The 21771-nt window shown below is 49.1% G+C and overlaps 1 protein-coding gene across 1 annotated transcript in view; it reads left to right on the top strand.

The window, feature by feature from the left end:
• Pkd1l2 (polycystin 1 like 2) overlaps nt 1–21771 on the top strand; it is a 93240-nt gene that overhangs the window by 59444 nt on the left and 12025 nt on the right. Inside the window, exons 30-40 of the mRNA XM_032887540.1 lie at nt 1619–1818; nt 2617–2831; nt 3792–4008; nt 5803–6031; nt 8382–8586; nt 10908–11001; nt 13258–13395; nt 15532–15717; nt 17673–18000; nt 18885–19018; nt 20606–20733. Of these exons, the coding sequence (XP_032743431.1) occupies nt 1619–1818; nt 2617–2831; nt 3792–4008; nt 5803–6031; nt 8382–8586; nt 10908–11001; nt 13258–13395; nt 15532–15717; nt 17673–18000; nt 18885–19018; nt 20606–20733 (2074 nt within the window). The remainder of the gene's footprint in view (nt 1–1618; nt 1819–2616; nt 2832–3791; nt 4009–5802; nt 6032–8381; nt 8587–10907; nt 11002–13257; nt 13396–15531; nt 15718–17672; nt 18001–18884; nt 19019–20605; nt 20734–21771) is intronic.

The raw sequence follows: 21771 nt of genomic DNA, 5'->3' as shown, positions 1-21771 counted from the left end.
CACACCCAGTGTTCCTAATGGCTTTGCAGGAGCGTGCGCAGAATGGATGGTGAATTTACTTACCAGAAGGTCTGCTGGTCTGGCGATATCCCCTTTCAGTGGCGCTTCTGAAATAGAGATCTGCTCGAAGACGGGGGCATGGGTGATGGGTCCTAAACTGATAATATTATAGCTATCTTGTCAAATTCAAATCTCAGCAAAGATACCATGCACACTGACCACTTACCTACCTGTTAGTGCTGAATATGACTCTAAATCCTTCCAGACATCAAGGGAACCGAGGCACGAGGAATGATGTCACTCGCCTGAGGTCACTGGGCAGAGGGAAGGCAGGCCAGGACTGCAAGGTGGTTCTCTTTTCACACACACTGTGGGTGTTGCTAAATCACCACAGTGCTTGCCTAGGGCCCCTGGGTGTGGCAGCAACTGCTTGTAATTCCAGCACTCAAGAGACTGGAAGCTGGACGGTCAGGAGTGCAAGGTGGTTCTCCAATAGCGATTGTGAGACCAGCCTGTGCTACAGGAGACTGTGTCAAAAGTAAAATCACCATCTGCTAGTATTTTTTAGAATGCATGTGGCATATGTATGTATTTGTGATGTGGCATTTCTACAGAGCTCGGAAGGCAACGTTTTAAGAATTGGTTCTTCCAGTTTTTTGAGATTTTATGTGCATGTGTGTTTTGCCTGCACATGTATCTGTGCACCATGTCCATGTAGTGCCTGTTGGGGGCCAGGAAAGGTGTCAAACCTCTTAGAAGTTAGCTGCCATCATGTGGGTGCTGGGATGTGAACTTAGGTCCTCTTAAACAACAGCGCACAGTGGGTGCTCTTATCCACTATGAAACAGTGCACAGTGGGTGCTCTTATCCACTATGAAACAGTGCACAGTGGGTGCTCTTATCTACTATGAAACAGCACACAGTGGGTGCTCTTAGTCACTGAGGCATCTCTCCAGCCTGACCTCATTTTTTAGGCAGGGTCTCTGCTGCTTACTTGAAAGTATTTCCTGTCTACAACTCTCATATTGCCTTAGGAGAGCCCTGGGGTTACCTTATCCAGCTTTTTTTAAAAAGCATAGTTGTATAGTAAGGGAGTCTACCTACTGAACCATGCTGCTGGTCCTCAAACATGCTAAACTTTACAGGTGAATCCCAGTTTGTTGTTGGGTTTTGTTTATTTGTTTGTTTGTTTTTTCTTCAAGACAGGGTTTCTCTGTATGCCAGGTCTGGCTGTCCTGGAACTAGCTCCGTAGACCAGGCTGGTTTTGAAGTCACAGAGCTCCACCTGTCTCTGCCTTCCAAAGTGCTGGGGTTAAAGGTGTGCCCCACTCCAGATTGTCTTTAAGAGACCAATCCTGGGCTGGAGAGATGGCTCAGTGGTCAAGGGCACCGACTGCTCTTCCAGAGGTCCTGAGTTCAAATCCCAGCAACCACAAGGTAGCTCACAACCATCTGTAATGAGATCCGATGCCCTCTTCTGGTGTGTCTGAAGACAGCTACAGTGTACTCATATATAATACATAAATAAATCTTAAAAAAAAAAAAAGAGACAAGTCCTCTCTGTATTTGTTTCCTTTCCTAACTGTCTCTCCGCCTCTCCCTCCTGATCTGTCCACAGTCACCTGTTTTTCACTAAAACCTCCACGGGCTTCCGGGATGGACACATCTGGTACTCAGTCTTCTGTAACTCCACTCGGAGCAGCTTCACACGTGTGCAGAGGGTGTCCTGTTGCTTCTCGATGCTTCTCTGCACCATGCTGACCAGCATCATGTTCTGGGGGATCCCTAAGGACCCAGCTGAGCAGAAGATGGACTTGGGTAAATCTCGGGATTACTTCCAGTGTCTGGGGCTGGTGGCTACCACTCCCACCGCTCCAGCAAGACCGCTGTTGTCTAAAGGAGATGTTTAGCTTTGTTTGATTAATTTGATCTTCTGAGACAAGGTCTCGGTGGACCAGGTATCGCTAACCATTACAGGTGTGTGCCACCATGCCTAACTTGACTTAGTGTTTGTGTGCATATGTGCAAACACACGTGTGTTCATGCATACAGAAACCAGGGTACAGCCTAGGGTGTTGGTCCCCGGAGCCAGTCACCTCACTTTTGAAGACTTAAGCTCACCAGCTGAACTACACTGGCTGGCCAAAATGTCCCAGTAATCTGCCTGTCCCTCCTCTCAGCACTGAGACTATAGGCAGGTGCCACCCCACCTGACGCTTTATAGTGGTGCTTGGGATGGTGGGGTACAGGTCCCGAGCTTGCATGGAAACACTACAGACCAAGCTGCCTCCTCAGTTCCTGATACTTCACTGGGACAAAGTAGATATGTTTGTCCACGTAGCCTCATAGCTGACCTTAGCCTCTGACCCTGCAAACATAGCCCAGGCTTGTGGTAAATGCCACGTTAGCATGGACTATCTGGCTTAACCCATACGTCTGAGTAAGCTAAGGGCCTCTTAGGAGCAGGGTGGACATCTAAAGGCTCATGGGTGACCTCTCAGGCTTTGTGCTTGGTTGGTCCTTCACTGGGTAGCTGCCTTCTGCTAAAAGGGTGCAGGGAACTGGACTCTGGGCATCTGTCTCCACTTGACATCTCCTCCCCTCCTTTTTCTTCAGGCAAAATTGAGTTCACTTGGCAGGAGGTGATGATCGGGTTGGAGAGCTCCGTCCTTATGTTCCCCATCAATCTCCTGATTGTCCAGATCTTTCGGAACACCCGACCTCGTCTCCTGATGGAGAAGGATGGGAAACGGAAACAGGGACCCCCTCACCCGACTCCCTTACCGCAGCCCACGGAGGAGGGACTTCTGACACCTGAAACACTGACCAAGGCATGTTCTCAGCCTCAACTTGTGTAGGGATGGAGGGACGCTCTAACCTGGCAGGAGTGGAGTGCAGGCTGGTTCATGGGACCTGGCGAGCTGGTGCATGGGTTATCTGGCAGTCGCAGTTGTCAAGATTCGCCAGCCGAAAACATGCAGACCGACCCGATACATGTTTATGCGCACGTGCACACTTTCTGAGTACCTATTGTGTACCCTCCGTGGAAATTTTGTTGGTAAAGTTCTTTCCGTGGCGGGAGCCACAAACAATATCCACACTCCTCCTAGGCTCCAAGGACAACCCAAAGAACGAATCCTCCAAACTCACCTGGAGAAACCAATGAGTTTACTGGGGCTTCCTGACTGAGCGAGCAATGGAGAAGGGTTACAGACAGAACCTTAAAGCAGCCATCTTGGAAGGGTAGCACGCAGCAGTGACAATGGTTTCTTTACAGCTGTGTAGATGGAGCCCACGTCCCCTCCTTCCTCACCAATATCCTCCATCCCCACCCCCATCCAGACCTTCTGCGCTGTGTCAGAACTGCATGAGGTTGGTTGCGGGCCTCAAGACCCTTCCTGTCCCGCCCCTTCTAGGGAACGTAAATGATCCACAGGCCCAGTTGGTCTGCTCCTCTCTGAGCATGCCCAGAATCACAGAGCAGCAGTGTGGTTCTAAGGTAGACCCCCCAGGCTAGAAGAGACACATTTCCCTGCACTCGGGTGCTTGATTATCTTTTATAGGACCCTTGCTGTGTGTGGTGACTTGCGCAATGCAGATTGAGACGCTGGAGTGAGTCCATTGAAGCTCCACCAGAGAGATTTCAGTGGTTGCCGATCGCGCCTGGTCTCGGGGGGCAAAGCTGTAGTTGAAACGTGGGTCACGCAGCTCGGGGCCTATGTTCTTGGCCTCTGTACCGTGCGCCCTTGCCTGTGGCTCATGTTTCCTTGCCTCACTGGGCTTTCTTGCAGGGTATACAGAATCTCATCAGCTCACTGTTTAAAGCCCTGAAGGTGCCGCCCCCAGCCTCAGGCTGGGACTCTACAAACCAGATGGACATTAACTCCCTCCTCGCTTTAATGGAGGACATAGTCTCTCCAGAGAGCACAACAGGACAGGAGTTCTGGGAGGAAGCCAGAGGGAGAGAGGACCCTCTCACCTTCACACATGGGTCTGTTAAACCGGAAGGTAAGTCCTCCCCACTTCCGTGCCAAAGGTGAAAGGAGCAGGGCTCAGGACCCCCAAGACCAAGTTCTCAGCACAAAAGAGATTATTTACGACCGAAGGGGCAGAGGGCAGAGATAAGGGACAAAGACAAAGATAGAGGATAGGGGAGAAGGGGAAGGGAGCAAAGGAGAGGGGAGAGAAAAGGCAAGGGAGATGGGGAGGGGTATTTGTTTTGGAGGGACAAAGTACTGCCTCTGGATAGAGAGAGAGAGAGAGACAGATGTGGCCCATAGGCAAATGGTGGTTTATAAAGGTAAAGGGGAAACCTGTGTTAGGATGAGGTGTTTCATTTTAATTGAACGTGTTAATTAAGTGAGCCAGAGGGGGCTTTTGATTGCTGCAGTTCAACACTTTGATAGTTGGACCTTGGTAGCCAACCTCAGGAGGAGGAAGTGACCAAATAAGGGAAATGGACCCTGGGGCTGGCTTTAGGAATGTAGGCTAACAGTTTAGTGAGGCAGAGGGAACTAGAGAGAAGGGTAGGCTCGCCAGAGCCTTGCTCACACTGGAGCTGGCCAGAGTCTCTATAAAAGGAAGTGGTCCTTGGGGGCCAGGCAGTGAAGGCTGGACCTCGAGACCTCGCCTCAGTCTCCCAGATGCTAGGATTACAAGCGTGCACCAGCAGACAGGGCTTCATGCTCCTTTAAAAGAACGAGCACATTCACTACTAAACGAGCACATTCACTACTGGATGTGGGTAAGGACGTGCTTTGAGGTCAGAGAACTTGTGTGACTGGTTTCCCCCTGCTGTACGGGTCATCAATCTTGGCCGCCAGTGCCTGTGTCCTCTGAGCCACCTCCCCGGCCCGTGTTTTGTTTCTCATTATGTCACTCCTATGATTTAAAAGGAGATGTCTAAACGTTTCTTTCTGCTAGTGTGGCCGAGGCTGCCTGAAATCCCTCCACTTAGCACTCAGGAGGATCGGAGAGGAGGGCAAGGTCTTTTTGGCAACACTGAAAGCTTGAGGCCAGCCTGGGATACACAAATCACCATCTCAAAGACAAAATAACATCCATTAAAAAAAAAAAAACATTTTAGGGGAGCTGGGGATAGAAATGGAGCATGTGACTAATCCCTAGGTTCTGACTCCAGCCCTGAGAAGAAATGTGGAGAATCTGAAATTTCACCAAACCAACTGTAGAAAAACAGTAACAGGGCCGGTGGGTAAGATGCTGGCTTCTGGCTTCCACACCCAACTACCTGAGTTCAAAACCCAGCACCCAGTCAGAGAAAGAGCTCTCACAAGTTGTCCTCTGATTTCCATATCTGCCTGATATATGGGTGCACAAATGCACACATGCATGCATATACACACACCATATATATGTGTGTGTATGTATATATGTATATATATATGTATATATGTATATATGTATATATATATATATATGTATATATGTATATATATATATATATATATATGTCAGACATTGCTGTACATCCCTGTAATGTCAGCATTCAGGAGGCTGAGGCAGGAGGATTACCAGTTTGAAGCCAGCCTGGCCTACAAAGCAAACTCCTATGAAGGAAGAAGAGGGAAAGAAGGAAGGAGGAAGGAGGCTTAGACGGCATAGAAGGTGGAAGCCCCTCCCCCCACACACACACCCGACAGCTTGGGTGTGATCCCTGGAGGAAGAGAACCAACTCCACAAGTTATACTCTGACTTTCACACGTGTGCTGCTGCTGTCTTTACTGTAGCTGGTTCTTTGTCACTTACCACCTCCATCTGGTCACTTTTCCCTTTGACTCACAGAGAACCCATGGCACCCGGGGCCCCGGCTGGCGGTGAGCGACCTTTGGAAGGACAGCATCTACAGGCCATGTCTCTACATTCGGCTGGAGCGTGTAGAGAGGAAGCTGCGACTGGTGGGGCCCCAAGGCTTCCGGCATCCTCACAGCCATGCCCAGACCCTCAGGCAGCTACATGTCCTGAAGGGCCACCTCTGGGGACAGCCTGGTATCCCGGCACTAGCATATACCAGGTAACCAACGTCCTCGAATGCTGAATGGGCACACCTGCCCTCTCCAGCCTGGGACACCTTGACCAGCCTTGGAAAGGTGTCCACCCAGGCCATGCAGGCAGAAGGGATTAGGGATCCTCTTGAGTCCCTGCAAAGCCATGAGTGGTTAAGGGGACAAGGTTACTTGCTGGAAGATGCTCAGCCTTTGCACAGAACTTTGCGGATCATGGTGGTGGTTATTGTCCAGTCTGCAATGCTGAAGACGTGTCTTGGTCTCTCTGTGCCTGGGTTTCACTGATTAAAGTGTGCATCTCCTAGTTCAAACCCAACGGATGTTTTCTTCCATTTGTTTGACGGTTTGCGTGTTTGTTGAAGTGCTGGGGGTTGAACCTCATCCTTATGCAGGCTGGGGAGTCTCTCTGCAAGTGTTTGGTTTTGTTTCTTTTAACAATCAGGAAACTTTGAAGACAGGTTATTTGATGACGGAACTAAGTGTGCCAGGCCTGATGCACAGTTTTAACAATCCCGAATTCTAGGGAAGGTGAAGCAGGAAGATCGAGAGTTCAAGAGCAGCTTGAGCTGCATAGCAAGCTAGAGGCCAAGCTGGGTGTCTTAGTTAGGGTTACTGTGGCTTTGATGGAACCGTGGCCAAAAGCAAACCGGGGTGGGAAGGGTTTATGTGGCCTATACTTCTCCTTTGCTGTTCATCACTGGAGGAAGTCAGGGCAGGAACTCAAGCAGGCCAGGAACCTGGAGGCAGGAGCTGATGCAGAAGTCATGGAGGGGTGCTGCTTACTGGCTTGCTCCTGGTGGCTTGCTCCCGTGTCAATCCTGGTTAAGAAAATGTCTTCCAAGTTTGCCTACAGCCGGATCTCATGGAGACACGCTCTGAATGGAGGCTCTCTCCTCTGAGGACTCCAGCTGTGTCAAGTTGACTTAAAATGACCCAGTGTTACGTTTGTTTGGTCCTTTTGTTTTGCCTGCACTTAATACCTGTGCCGCCAGATCATGTGCCTGAAGAGGCCAGAATAGCATTGGAAGTTACAGACAGTGGTGAGCTGCCCCGTGGTTGCTGGGAAGTGAACCCAGGCCCTCTGGAAGAGCAGCCAGTGCTCTTACCTGTGAAGCTGTCTCTCTAGCACCTACAGTCCATTTTTCTTACTTTTTTTTTTTTTTGCTGTTTTGAGACAGGGTCTCTCCATATAGCCCTTTTTGTCCTGGAATTCACTGTGCAGACCAGGTTGGCCTCAAACTTACAGAGATACTCTACCTGCCTGTGCCTCCCGAGTGCTGAGATCTACAACACCTGACTCGGTGTTCCTTTAAAAAAAAAAAACTTTTTTCTGTGTTATTTGTGAGATTTATTTTATTTTATTATGTGTGTTTGTGTGTGTGTGAGTATCAGAGGTTAGAGAGAGTGTTGGATGCTTTGGAACTGGAGTTACAAGTGTTTGTGAGGCACCTAATGTGCTAGTCTGCTGCTAGAGAAGTATTCTTACTGAGACCTCTCTCTCTCCCTCTCTCTCTCCATATATATATATTATATACACATATATATGAGATGATATATGTGATATATATTTCAGATATACAATATATGATATATATGATATATGATATATATTTCATATATGATATATACGATATATTTCATATATATGATATATATGATATATATTTCATATATATATGAAATGTGTGTGTGTGCGTGAGAGAGAGAGAAAGAGAGAGAGAGCGAGAGAGAGAGAGAGAGAGAGAGAGAGAGAGAGAGAGCGAGAGAGAGAGCTCAGTGGTAGCAGACCCACCTAGGATGCTGGAGACCCAAGGGCTGTCTGCCTTTCCATAGTTCACAGACACACAGCTTTTGGTAGTCAACAAATTAAAAAATATTTGTTATTAATTAATCAGAAAATGACCCTTCTCTAGATGTCTTCTGAGGTAATCTAGGGTGATCTTATATTGTGCCCGGAATGTGTTTTTAATATTCCCCCTCCAAACGGAAAAGGGAGGGTGTAAGACAGATGGGGTGTGCCAGTCACGATGGAGGGAGTTGTTGAAAGCAGCTGATAAGTGCTGGGAGGGGGGTGATGGCTTGATGCCTTTTGTATGATGAGACTCTTTTATAATAAAAGACTGTTTTAATAACATAGAACCAGCCTTCGAGGCTTGCTGGTGGAGACTGCCCCCTAGCCGGCACTGGACAAATGGCAGCCTATAGAGCAGGTCTTTCAGGCAGGTACAAGTAACGGAGAAACAGATTCTCAGAGGTCAAGAAGCTTCGCAAGGCCGTTTGGAGGATGAGGGTGGATCAGGATTTTAATGTGGGTCTTCGGGCTGGACCTTAACTGTGCTGCTCTAACCTCTTTTACAGCACTCCTTGGGCCAGCAAATGCCCTGGCTGCCTGCCCTGGTGGTGTGTCCTAGTGGGCTGGCTCCTGGTGGCGACCACCAGTGGGGTGGCAGCCTTCTTCACCATACTGTACGGCCTGCACTATGGAAGGGCCAGCTCCCTCAAGTGGCTCATCTCCATGGCTGTGTCCTTTGTGGAGAGTGTGTTCATCACCCAGCCCCTGAAGGTCAGAACACCCCCTTCAAAGTGTCTGCCCACCCCTGCTACCCATCTTTACCCTCCCGTGGTCAGTTCTTCCTCAAGAATAGCTAGTATTTTTTTAATGTTCATTTAACAAACATGTGAGCTGCTACCTCTGCACTGACCACAGAGCAGGGATAACGGAGGTGGTACCATAATAGCCCAAAAGATTTGTGCCCCAGTGTCGGTGCTAACGCTTCTTTATCATCACCACCCTTAGGATTCTGGGAAAATTCATAGGGGAGAGCTCAGAAAGCTGGGGAGGTAGCTCAGAAAGAGAGAGCTTGTCTAGCATGCACAGGGTTCTGGTTCAATTCCAGCATGCCCACCAAAAAGATCACAAACATCTTGTAGCGTGTATATGTATATGTATATATGTGTATATGTGAATATGATGTATGTGTATGTATACATGAATATGTATATGATGTGTATGTGTATGTATATGATGTATATGAATATGTATACAATGTATACGTATATGTGTATGATGTATGTGTATGAAGTATGTGTATGTGTATATGCTGTATATGTATATGATATATATGTGTATGTGTATATGCTGTAAATATATATGATGATGCACACGTGTATGTGTATATGATATATGTTTATGTGTATGATGTATGTGTATGAAGTATGTATATGTATATGATGTATATGTATCTGTGTATGTGTATGTATATGATGGTGTATATGTGTATGTATATATGCTGTATATGTATATGCTGTATATGTATATGATGATGTACATGTGTATGTGTATATGTGTATGTTTATGTGTATGATGTGTGTGTATGTGTATATGTATATATTTGTGTGTATGTGTATATGTACATGATGTATATGATGTATATGTATGTTTGTATGTATATGTGTATGTATATATGTGTATATGATGTATATGTGTATGTATATATGATGTATGTGTATGTATATGATATATGTATGTAGGTGTATATATGTAGCTGTAGATGATGTATATGTATATGCATATATATACATGCATATAACTTCTAAGTATGAAATGAGAGAAGATAGCAATTTAAAGGACTGTTTCCTTCAGAAACTTGCTCCCATTCCCTGAGATGTTAAAGTTATGTGGGAGCAGCGTAGCCTCAGATACTAAGCCCAGACTAGAACCCAGCAGGGAGCAGGGACAGACCGGCCTCTGGAAGAAGCCAGGCAGTTGCCAGTTGGCAGGGGACCAGGAAAACTGTAAAAGTAAAGTGACCATTTAGGGACTCTTCTCAGGTTTAGTTACTTGGTTTTGTTTTTTCTTTTAAGATTTATTTATTCTACGTATGTGAGTACACTGTAGCTGTCTTCAGGCACACCAGAAGAGGGCATCAGATCTCATTACAGATGATTGTGAGCCACCATGTGGTTGCTGGGATTTGAACTCAAGTCCTCTGGAAGAGCAGCCAATGCTCTTAACCACTGAGCCATCTCTCCAGCCCTAGTTACTTGGTTTTGCTTGGTTTTTGAGATGGAGTCTTCCTATGTAACCCTGGCCAGCCTGGTACTCAATATGTACCCCAGACTCACTCTGAATTGATAGCAATCCTCCTGCCTCAATAACCCAAGAGCTGAAACTGTAGATATAGATATGCACTTCTACCATACCTAGCCCCTGGAAATTTTTCTCCTGTGGGTCATCTCAAATCCTTCCTCCATCTTGCTGTTCTACCCTGACTTATATGTATGTATTTATTTATAGATAAGGTCATGTAGCCCAAGATGGTCACACACTATTTAGCTGAGGCTGACCTCAAACTTCTGATCTTCCAGCTTCTGCCTCCCTAGTGCTAGGATTTCAGGTGTGTGCTGTCACTCTGTTAATGTAGAGGCTCCATTCATGTGGCCGGAGGTCAAACCAGGGCTCTGTGCGTGCCAGGCAAGCACGCTACCAGCTGAGCTACCTTCCCAGTCCCAAATGGTCTTTTCGATAAGACTCAAAAGCTTCTGTGACGATTCCACCAGCCAGGGATGGGCGACTAGGAAGAGCTGGGGTGGGTGTCCCCAGTGTTCCATATCAAACCACAGGATCCCCTTTGCTTGGGCATAACAGACAAACCGGTCGCAGGTTGTATCAATTGATGCAGAGCTTCTGGGATGGGGTGAGGTGGAGTCAGAAGCGAGAGACGCTCTGGGTAGCTGGGTAGCCCAGCGGGGAAGCTCTGGGAAGTTTCTGGGCTTCTCAGCCTTCCGTCCTCATACTGACCTTCCTCTGTGGGAATGGCTGATCCCTGTGTCTCAGGCATGAGAGTTCCCTGCAACCTTGGGTTCACATGAGGTGATTTCCAGGTGCTGGGCTTTGCTGTTTTCTTTGCGCTGGTTTTGAAGAGAGAGGATGATGAAGAGACCTTACCTTTACTTCCGGGACATCTGTCTAGCCCAGGTAATAGGGCCGGCATGTGGAGACAGGGGCCTGACCAGCGGGTGGTCCGGCAAGGCTGAGTAGGCCATTGGCGAACATCTATGAGACGTCCCGGGCCTCGGGCACTCCCAGATGTTATCTGCCACCAGCCTTTTCCACGGATTTATCAGCCATTCCAGAATAGCCCAGCAAGAGATAACCTTCCTTCCTAACTTCCTTCCTCCCTCCTTTGAAGAGCTTTATTCCTTCCCTTCCATACTTTCTGATAACCCAGCATGACCTTTTAACCAAGGGTGTGCCCTTGGGGATCTGGAAGGTCTGTTTAGCCAGAGTGTGCCCTTAGAGATAAGGAAGGCTATATGTATTCTTTTTAGAGATAGACCTTCACATAGCCTTGAATTTGGTACATAACTGAAAATGACTTTGTACTTCAGATGCCCCCAACCCATTGCCACCTCCAGGCATGTGCGACGGAGCTAGTTTATGTGGTGCTGGGGACAAAACACAGGCGAAGCCCAAGTTAGGCAGGCACTCTACCAAAGGAGCGCCATCCTTTACCAAGGTGTATGCTGGGCTTTAAATCTCGTCTCCTGTCCGGACGGACCACACCAAAGCAACTTGGTTCCACGTGGAGAGGTTTAATGAGAGAAGAAGAGTAGAAGAGGAGAGAAATAAAGGCCAGCCATAGGCACGCGGAGGGAAGGGGGGAGGGGAGAGAAGGGACAAAGGGGAAGAAGGGAAGAGGACAAGAGCAGGAGAAGAGAACAAGAGAATGAGGAGCCTTTATAATGTCAGGCTGTTGCCAGGTAACTGTGGGGCGGAGCATACCTGGCTGTTGCCAGGTAACTGTGGGGGTGGAGCTTAAACAGAATGCCAACAGAGTGATTTCCTGAGATTTTTTTTTTTTTTTTTTTTTCTTTTTTTTTTGGAGCTGGGGACCGAACCCAGGGCCTTGCGCTTGCTAGGCAAGGGCCTTTCCCCTGGGCTAAATCCCAACCCCTTCCTGAGATTTCAAATGAAAACAAAGCATTCAGTTGGCTCGTGGGTAAGCCGCAGAGAGTGGCCACACACTAGACTTCTGGGACAAAAAGTCTGCAGTCCGTAACCAAGGGTCCAAACTGTCCCTGCTGGCTTTTGGTAAACAAAGATTTATGGGAACAACTAGACTCCCAGACCTCTGGTCTAAGAGGCCCCTGGTCAGTCCCCCCTTCCCAATGGAGCTCTCAAAGGACCTGGAGAAGAGCTTTCCTCAGACAGATGAATAAACGGAACAGAATCAATAACTGACCTTGACCTTAGCGAAGATAAAGCAGGAGTCAGTGCGCTCATGCGCACAGAGGTTCACCCCACCCCAGGCTTGTAATCTTCCATCCCAGGGTAGAGTTTTAGCTTTGCGCATCCAAAAACCAAAATAAAAAAACCAAAATAAAAGAACCATTTCACTCCAACCAAAATCTCCGTTTTCAACGAAAGAGTAACTTCTCTTTGAAGAGACGCCAGCTTCCAAAATTTGCTCGCTGTTGGGTGTAATTCATTGATTCTAGTAAATTCAGAGGGTTATATAACTATCATCGCTGTGATTGAGATTTAAAACATTCCATCCCCCAAGGGTCCCTTTGTCCCTTTTGAGTCTGTCCCTGACCCCAACCCCAGCCCAGGTCAATGTGGGACTGGCTGAATGGAATGTCACACCCCTGCCAGCATAGATCACGTAGGCAGGTGACAATAAAGCAGGTTAATGCAGAAGCAAACATCTAAGGGAGTCTGACGCAGGCAAGGCTGCAGAGGGATAAGACCCTTCAGGATCCTCTAGTCAGCCCCGGAAGGAGAGGGGGAAGACTTGAACCCCTAGATGCCCACAAAGGCCTTGAGGCGAGACAACTACTCATTCTGTGGCAATCACTATTGGTATGTCTGGAGCTCAGAGAGTTATGTTAAAGGAGATGGTTCATGGAGAGGGTGGAGGGGATTAGGGAGCAGGGCAGGAAGGGACTTGGAGGGTCTGGGGCAATTCTGGGCTTTCTGAATTTAAAATAGAATGGTGGCCCTATCTGCCTTGTCTTTTACAGTGGTCACCAGTGTTGCCCTGGAGACCCTAGGTATCCAGTCAAAAATGAGACCAGCTGGGAGGTAGATGACAAATGCTGGAGACAGAGTAGGCAGACGGAAGTGAGTGCATCGATAGGTGGGCCACCATGCACCTATCAGAATGGCTGGTGACAACACCTAGTTTCCCTGTCACATGGGGGACTGTTTCTTGTTTCCTTGTGTCCACAGGTCCCCATGTCTTGTCCCAATCACGGAGGCGCAGCAGCAGGGATGCTTACCGGCCTCCTCCCGCTGCTGCCATTGAGAAGATGAAAACCACACGCCTCAAGGAGCAGAAAGCATTTGCTCTCATCAGAGAGATCCTGGGTGGGCAACTTCCCACACCTGGGTTCCTGGTACATCTTGGAGCAGACACACCGAGTGTCCTTTGATGAGCCTCATGCTGCCCCTAGGCCTCAGTTTCTGTCCATGGCAACTTGTCCTGGCTTCTCCTTTCTGCTTGGAATCTTTTAAGCACTTGAGATGAAGTCTGAGTTCCCTATTGTGGCTCTACCCACTTGGGTCCCCTCTCCTGCCTCCCAGGGTCAAGGGTTCTGCAGCTCCTGAGATCCGATGCTTCTGCTGCTTCCCAGACCTTTTGTTCTGTCCTATCCTCAGCTGCCTAGGATAGGCACCTCTCCCCACCTTCCTCCCCACCTTCCTCCCCACCTTCCCTTCTGGCTAATTCTTCTTGTTCCTTAACTCTTAGAGCTTATCTTCAAAGAGCGCCTAAAGCTTTCAAAGCTCAGAGTTTGTCCGCCTGATTCCCCTGAAGCAGCAGATCTGGGTGGTGGTTATAGTTCAATAACAAGGTGATCCCGGGCAGATGGGTCGGGAGGGAAATACCACAGGAAAAGGAAGAAGTCTGAGACCTTGGGACCCACTCCCCCAATTTTCCTATGAAGTATTATTATTGGTGTACATCCAGACCCAGCAGGGGCTGGGTGGTGGTGGTGCCTCCTGGTGCAGATCCCAAGCCCAAGGCTGGAAGGTCTGGCTCAGTAGGAATCTGTACCCTGCTTAGATTATTATGTGTGACTTTCTGATCTAAAGACAAGACCCCGCCGGTCTTCAGTAAGCAGGTAGACGCCATGGCACAGAGATCGTATCTGTCTGCCCCATCTCTGTATTGGTAGCAATGCCACAGGGCAGGTGCCTGATTTTGACAATTCTGTCATAAATACACTGATAGGGGCCTGCAGGGGGCCCAGTAGGTAAGAGTGTCCACTTTGCAAGCACGAGGCCCTAGTTTGGATTCCCAGCACCCGGGTAAAAAAACAGAGGTGGTCGCGTGTACTTTTAACCCTAGTGCTAGTGGAGGATGATGAGCGCTTGCTGGCTGCCAGCCTCACTCTGGGGTCAGTGTCAGACCTTGTCTCAAGGGCAAAGGTGGAGAGTTATACTATAACATGACACTCAACATCGTCCTTTGGTGCACCCGCATGTATGTGCATACACGGCACACACATAAAGAAAATGAAAAAGAAGCTAACAGGTTCTGGGGTTTAGCTCAGTGAGAGAGCTCCTTTAGCAAGCACAGGCCCCGCAGTCAATCCCCAGCCAATCCCCAGTGAGCCAGGCCGTTTGCTGCTTAAACCTCATGATCTGGGTTCACTCCCTAAAACCCATCGTTGGAGTAGGGAATGGGCTTCTGCCTGCTATCTGTTGGGGTAAAATCTCGGCTCACGTCCGGACAAACCACAAGCGAACATGGTTCCACGTGGAAAGGTTTAATGAGAGAACAAGAGTAGAAGAGGAAAGGAATAAAGGCTGGCCATGAGCATGTGGGGGGGAATGGGGAGAGAAGGGACAAAGGGAAGAACAGGAGAGAGTGAGGAGGGGCCAAGCGGCCCCTTTTATAGTGAGTCAGCCATATTTAGCTGTTGCCAGGTAACTGTGGGGCGGAGCATACCTGGCTGTTGCTAGGTAACTGTGGGGGTGGAGCTTAGAATGCCAACATTATCCACTGACCTACACACATGATGTGGCATATGCATGTTCACACTCACACATAAGAACAATGCATAAGTAGTTTTGAAGAGAAGGTCAAACAAGGAGGGCTCAGATCTATAATTCCAATGCTGGGAGGGTCAGGAAATCATGGCCGATGTCGCTGACGTAGCAAGTTCAAAGCCAGCCTCGGACATGAGACCGAGCTAAAAAGAAACACAGAGCATGACGCCCTGGTTGGGTCTTGTTCTAAACGTTTTCTTTAGAAACAGTAGCTGAACCTTCCAGCACAGTCCCAGGCCTTAAAATTATTATCTGAATAATCCACATGGAGGCACCTGTGGAGAGAGGAAGTAGCAGGATCTCTCTTTGTGCATGTCCCTCCTTTCTGTTGTTTCTGTGACTAGAGTGAGGCCGGGCTGCAAGCCCTCCAGGGCTCTGAGCCACGTGCGATCCCTTTCCTCCTTGGACTTGGTCAAGGACCCGCCTGACCAGGCTGTGCATCCTTTCCAGCTTACCTGGGCTTCCTGTGGATGCTGCTGCTGGTGGCCTACGGGCAAAGGGACCCCGGTGCTTACCACTTCAACAGACATCTGGAACGGAGCTTCACTCAAGGCTTTTCAGCTGTTTTGGACTTCAGAGGGTTCTTCGAATGGGCCAACACCACTCTTGTGAAGAACCTATATGGTCATCACCCAGGTAGTCCCCTAGTCCCGAGACAGCATGTCAAGCCCCTCTCGTGCGTGTAACTGTGTGGGATCAGCTATACGTCACAGACAGCTTAAAAACACAATAGGCACACGATCATAGGCTTTGACAGGCTGTCAGAAGGCTGGTGTGCACGGACGATCATCTTGCGTAAGAGGTAGGAAGCCTAAACTGGCTAGGCAAATACAGTGTACAGGCAGGAGACAGGACGTGGGCTAGCCATGCCGGCATACCACGGAACTGCAAAGTCCGTCTTGCAACTGCAAGATGGTGTGCATGTGATACTATGGGTATCTGAGTGAAGGGCGGTGTGGAGCTGTGGGAAGAAAGGGACAGGGAGGGGAGGTTGTGGAGGAGCGCTAAGGATCACCTTTATCCTCGTAGAGAAGAGGCACCATGGAGGTTTGAACACAAGGAAGCAGCGCAAACCTGTGGGGCAAGGAGTATCACTCTGGAAGGACGCCGAGGCTGGAGTGGAATCAGGATGAGAGAGAGAGAGAGAGAGAGAGAGAGAGAGAGAGAGAGAGAGAGAGAGAGAGAGAGAGGGGGAAGAGATGTGGGATACAGGAGAGGGGGGATAGGAAGTACTGTTGGGATGTGGAGCATGTTAGAAAGTGAGGGTTGGTAAGGACGCAGTGGTATTTAGGCTGACAGAGTCGGGGTGCAGTCCCCCAAAAGAATGAATGTGGAACATACAGTGTCCAGGATGGATTAACGGTGAGGAAGGATGAGTGGATTAGATATATTCATGATAGCGTGGCAGCGGTTGGTCCAGGAAAGGAACCTGACGCTTAACCGCCCTTCAGCAGTGAGGTTTATTAGGAGAAAGGGCCTCAGGACCCCGATGGGCTCCAAGACAGGGAGAACATTAGACAGAAATTGGCACAGCATATGGGAGAGCCAAGCACTACGAGGCCCTTAAAGGGAAGGAAGACTTCCTTTTACAGCCTGAGAGGCCTTCATTAAAGATGAGAATGAGGTGGGGTGCGGCCTACGCCTTTAATCCCAGAGGACTTGAGATACAGAGGCAGATGAATCTCTGTGAGTTCTAGGACAGTCAGGGCTACATAGAGAGACCACAGGGTGGGGATGGGGGTGGAGAGAGATGAGATGAGGAGGCCAGACAAGTGCCTTCAGAGAAAACCCCCAGGGCAGTCCTGTGAGGAATCTTCTGAGAAATCTGAAGGACAATCTCCAGAACGTAGGACCTATCAGACTTTTATATGCTTTTATATGCTTTTTAGGGGGTGGGAAGTTTTGCATAATGTGATTTTCATTCAGAATAGCGTACATTGGGGCTGGAGAGATGGCTCAGCGGTTAAGAGCACTGAGGTCCTGAGTCCAATTCCCAGCACCCACGTGGTGGCTCACAGCCGTCTGTAATGGACCTGATGCCCTCTTCTGGTGTGTCTGAAGACAGCCACAGTGTACTCACATACAGAATAGCATACGTTACAAAGAGCAGGGGTACTGGTTAGGACCATAAATCATAAAACCACAGCACAGAGTACTGCTCAATTCTGTCCCAGAGAGAGCTGCACGGAGGTGTGACCTAATCCCTTTGGGCTGTAGGCGCTGACTTCTCAAGCGTGCCCAGGGACTTCTTTAAAAGACTGATTTATTTATTTTATGTATGTGAGTACACTGTCATTGTCCTCAGACACACCAGAAGAGGGCATCAGATCCTATTTCAGATGGTTATGAGCCACCGTGTGGTTGTTGGGATTTGAACCCAGGACCTCTGGAAGAGCAATTAGTGTTCTGAGCTCTCTCTCCAGCCCAAGTGCCCGGGGTCTTAAAGGGACAGGGCCATGTTCTAACAGAATGCATACTGTGTCTATCTCTGTGGCGGATACACCTATGGTCATATGCACGTCTGGGTAGGGGAGCCTGGGATGTGTTAGGCTTTCGGATGCTACCCTCGCCCTCCTGGTTCTCATCTTTAGGCTTTGTCACCGACGGGAACTCCAAGTTGGTTGGCAGTGCCCACCTTCGCCAAGTAAGGGTCCGAGAAAGCTCTTGCGCTGTTGCCTGGCAGTTACAGGGTTCTTTTGATGGATGCCGTGCGCCATATTCCCTGGATGCTGAAGACCTGGCAGACTATGGAGAAGGCTGGAATGCCTCTGCCCACAATAGCAGCGATGGCTTCCCTAAGGTGTGGCAGTACCAGAGCCAGAGCCGACGCCAGGGTTATCCCACGTGGGGCAAACTTACCGTGTATCGGGGAGGAGGCTATGTGGTCCCCTTGGGGACTGATCATCAAAGTGCCTCAAGGTAAGAGCCACTCAGTTCCTTTCTGGCTCCGTGATGGCATTTGTTGAGAGCGCCTGGTGGAGTGGAGGGGCAGCCTTCACAATAAGGCCAGGCCGAGTTCGATCGGGCCACTGTGGGAGGGGAAGGGCGAGTACGAATCATCCAGCAAATATTTCCAGGCCCCAAGTGTCTCAGGCGCGTCCCCAGACCTGGGAGGCAAGGCGCTCTGCAGCTAGTATTGCTAAGCATGCATGTGTGTGCACACGCGTGATTTCATTTTCTCCATCTGGAGGGACTGATGTCAGTGCATTGTGGATGAGGAGACCAAGGCCTGAAGAAGTTAGTCCCTTACCCAAGTGGCAGTGGGGAATTGAACTCAACTCCCTCTGTCACCCCAGGGCACATTGCTCCTTTTATTACGCCAGGATGAGTTCCCCAGGACCTGATCCTATGTAAGGTGCCATCCCAGAGGAACTTCCACAGTTGCAGCACCGCCTGAGTCCCAGTGCTTCATGGGGTTCCTCTAGAACACTATGGCTCTTTGACGTAAAAGAAAAAAAACAAAAGCATTCCACTTCCGGGGATGGGGCACATCCAAGCACATGCTTCTGCACCCTGACCCAGATGTTCTGATGTATCTGACAGCCTGAGAGTCTGCACTCGCCATATGCTACAAATATTGACTGGGGACCCCCTTGAGAACCTCTGTTCTATAAGCTAACACACCTTGTGGCTGGCAAATGGTGACTGTCTCCCCCACCCCCCAAGCTCCCCGAAAGCTACCCATATAGCCTGGATCAGAATAGAGGAGAAGGTTTAGACAGTAAGCCCTAGCTCATCCAGAGGTTCATGGGGAGGGAGCCTCCCGAGAATGAAGATACCCAAGCGCTCCCCTTCCTTTGCAGGATTCTCCAGTACCTCTTTGACAATAGATGGCTGGACACCCTGACCAGAGCGCTGTTTGTGGAGTTCACTGTTTACAACGCCAATGTTAATCTGTTCTGCTGTGTCACACTCACACTGGAGACCAGTGGCCTGGGTGAGAGCCCTCTCTCCTAGAAAACCTCACCCTGGGTCCCCACCCCCATAGCTGGGTCCTGCTGCCTTAGGGACTGGGTTCCAGGGAAGTTGCAGTGGGGGAGGGGTCTGGGTTCACCTCACAGTGGGCCATGAATCTCTGGGTTCGGGACAGCAAGGCCTCAGTTGTACCCCAGCCGACTGTCCTTTCTTACTCTGGCCTGGTTTCTTTCCAGTGTAGTGAGAAGGTAGCTTATCCTTCTCTTAATCCCACAGTGGGAAGCACTTTCATCACCGCTGTCCAACGGGCAGTCACACAATGGAGGCCAGAGCTTCAAACTCCATACTCACCCTAACTGTTGTGGTGGGATTTTATACGTTTTGTTTATTCTTTTTCCCCATCTGCCATCTTTTTTAAAATGTTCATTACAAGCTACCAAAACCAAAAATCAACCTAAACCCTCCTCGGCTAATATTCAATTTGCGCAGAACTCAACTTACTCTCTGTTAAACACTGAATATTTAATAAGTATTCAACTGCTATTTTATTTGTTTGGCTATTTTGAGACAGAGTCTCAGGTAGCCCAGGTGGGCTTCAAACTTATCATATTCTTTCCTTCTTGATTACTGAGTCTATATTGGAGAACTACCACACGCAGCCTAAATTTTAAAAATATACATTTTATTCTTTTAGAATTTTACACATGCATACATGTATATGGTGTATTTTTTAATCAGACCACCCCCACTAGATTAAACACACACACACACACACACACACACACGCTTTAATCCCAGTATTCACAGATCTCTGTGAGTTCAAGGCCAGCTTCATCTACACAGGGACTTCCAGGTCAACTAGGGATATGGTTGTTGGGGTAGAAATCTCGGCTTGCACCCGGACAGAACACAACAGGCCAACATGGTTCCACATTGAAAGGTTTAATGAGAGAAGAAGAATAGAGGAGGAAAGGAGGAAAGGCCGGCCATGAGCACGTGGAGGGAAGTGGGGAGGGGAATGAGGAGAGAAGGGACAAAGGGGAAGAGGGGAAGAGCAAGAGAGCAGAGGAGAGATGAGAGTGAGGAGGAGGCAAGTGGCCCCCTTTATAGTGCCAGGCACAGCTGGCTGTTGCCAGGTAACTGTGGGGCGGAGTATACTTCGCTGTTGCCAGGTAACTGTGGGGGTGGAGCTTAGAATACCAACAATGGTGAGATCTCATCTCAAACTAAAAAAGAAAGATTGATAAATGATAGCAGATAACGCACAGAAAGGTTGGCTTGCAGTATAGACCACTTGATGGTCTTCGGGGAAGCTCTGTGAGGAGGATGGCTTCAATGAGCAGTGTGGGAAGGCTGGGAAAAGATGCTGGGTGGATGGGCTCTGCGCTCTGTGAGGTGCTGTGCACGCACATCTACCCCGGAAGTGGAAGACCTCAGGGACCTGCTGGAGCAGCTCTTTCTGGACTGTCCACTGTCCTTGGTATCTCCTTGTCCTAAGGACATCTGTCTTCCCCTTGCCAACTTTGAGAGGGCTGGAGGGCTGTGGCCCGAGTCTGGTCAGAAGACGGGTTCCAATAGACAGGCGAACAGAAGGCACCTTTCTCCCCAGGTACCTTCTTCTCACACGTGACCCTGCAGAGCCTACGCCTGTACCCCTTCACGGATGGCTGGCACCCCTTCGTGGTGGCGGCTGAGCTCGTTTATTTCCTCTTCCTCTTCTACTACATGGTGGAGCAGGTGAGGGGGAAGAGGGCTCAGGGGGCAAAGATAAGGGGGCTCATCCCTTGGCCTTCCTACCTCCAGAGGTGGGGGTCTGAGGCAGGCGGAAAAGGTTTTGTTTTTTTGTTTTGTTTTGCTGCTGTTTTTGCCTCAGGGGCTTGCCTGGTAGACCTTCTGTTGCTCCTGAGTGCCAATCCAGGCTGCTGCAGGAAGGACCGGGGTTGGTATTCCCCAGGAACTGACATCTCAGGCTTAGTCCTTGCTAGGGGGGGGTGGGTCCTATGGCTTCTGACTTGAAACCTTCCGAAGTCTTGAGTGAAGATAAAGTGTTTATAAAAAGATAGAGAAGATATGTCCTGGGTTTCAGCACCAATGTATTGATAAAAAGATAGAGGGGGGTGTATGTTCTATGGAGGACTGGGGGGAGGGGGTGTCTCAGCAGGCCCATGCTGAGACATCCCTTCCCCCTGAGGGACCAGCCACATGACAGTACAGTATAGAATAGAGTTTATTCAGGGCATGGGGAGGGGAGTTAAGAGGGTAGTAGGGCAGGGAGAGAGAGAGAAAAGTAGAGAAATGGAATAGTGGAGGTCGGCCATGAGCACTGGAAAGAAGGGAGGAAGGGAAAGGGGAGAGAAGGAACAAAGGGGGAAGAGAGTAAGAGGGAGCAAAGGGAGCAAGATCAAGAGCGAGAGGAGGGGCAAGCAGCCCCTTTTATAGTGTCAGGCATGCCTGGCTGTTGCCAGGTAACCGTGGGGGTGGAGCTTACAGAATGCCAACAGAAGGGATGATGGGAAGTAGAAGTGACTGTCCCTAAGGCTGGGGTTCTCTTGAACTTAGCGTGTGGTATTCTTAGCATCTTCTGTCCTCACCTGTGGGCCTTAACCACCTTCACTACCATGTCGCACTATGAGAGTTTAAAGATGTCACAACCTTACCTGAAGTGGACGAGGAGCTCTCCTTCCCCCACACATGTACACGGGCTGTCTAAACCAGGCACCTTGGTTACCTACCATTGCCTGCACCAACAATGTGTTTATTTCTTGCTTTTCCCTT

The sequence above is a fragment of the Rattus rattus genome, chromosome 17 (assembly GCF_011064425.1).
Source record: "Rattus rattus isolate New Zealand chromosome 17, Rrattus_CSIRO_v1, whole genome shotgun sequence".
Taxonomy (NCBI): Eukaryota; Metazoa; Chordata; class Mammalia; order Rodentia; family Muridae; genus Rattus; species Rattus rattus.
The sequence above is the reverse complement of the archived record's forward strand: the minus strand, read 5'-3'. Positions and strand labels throughout refer to the sequence as shown.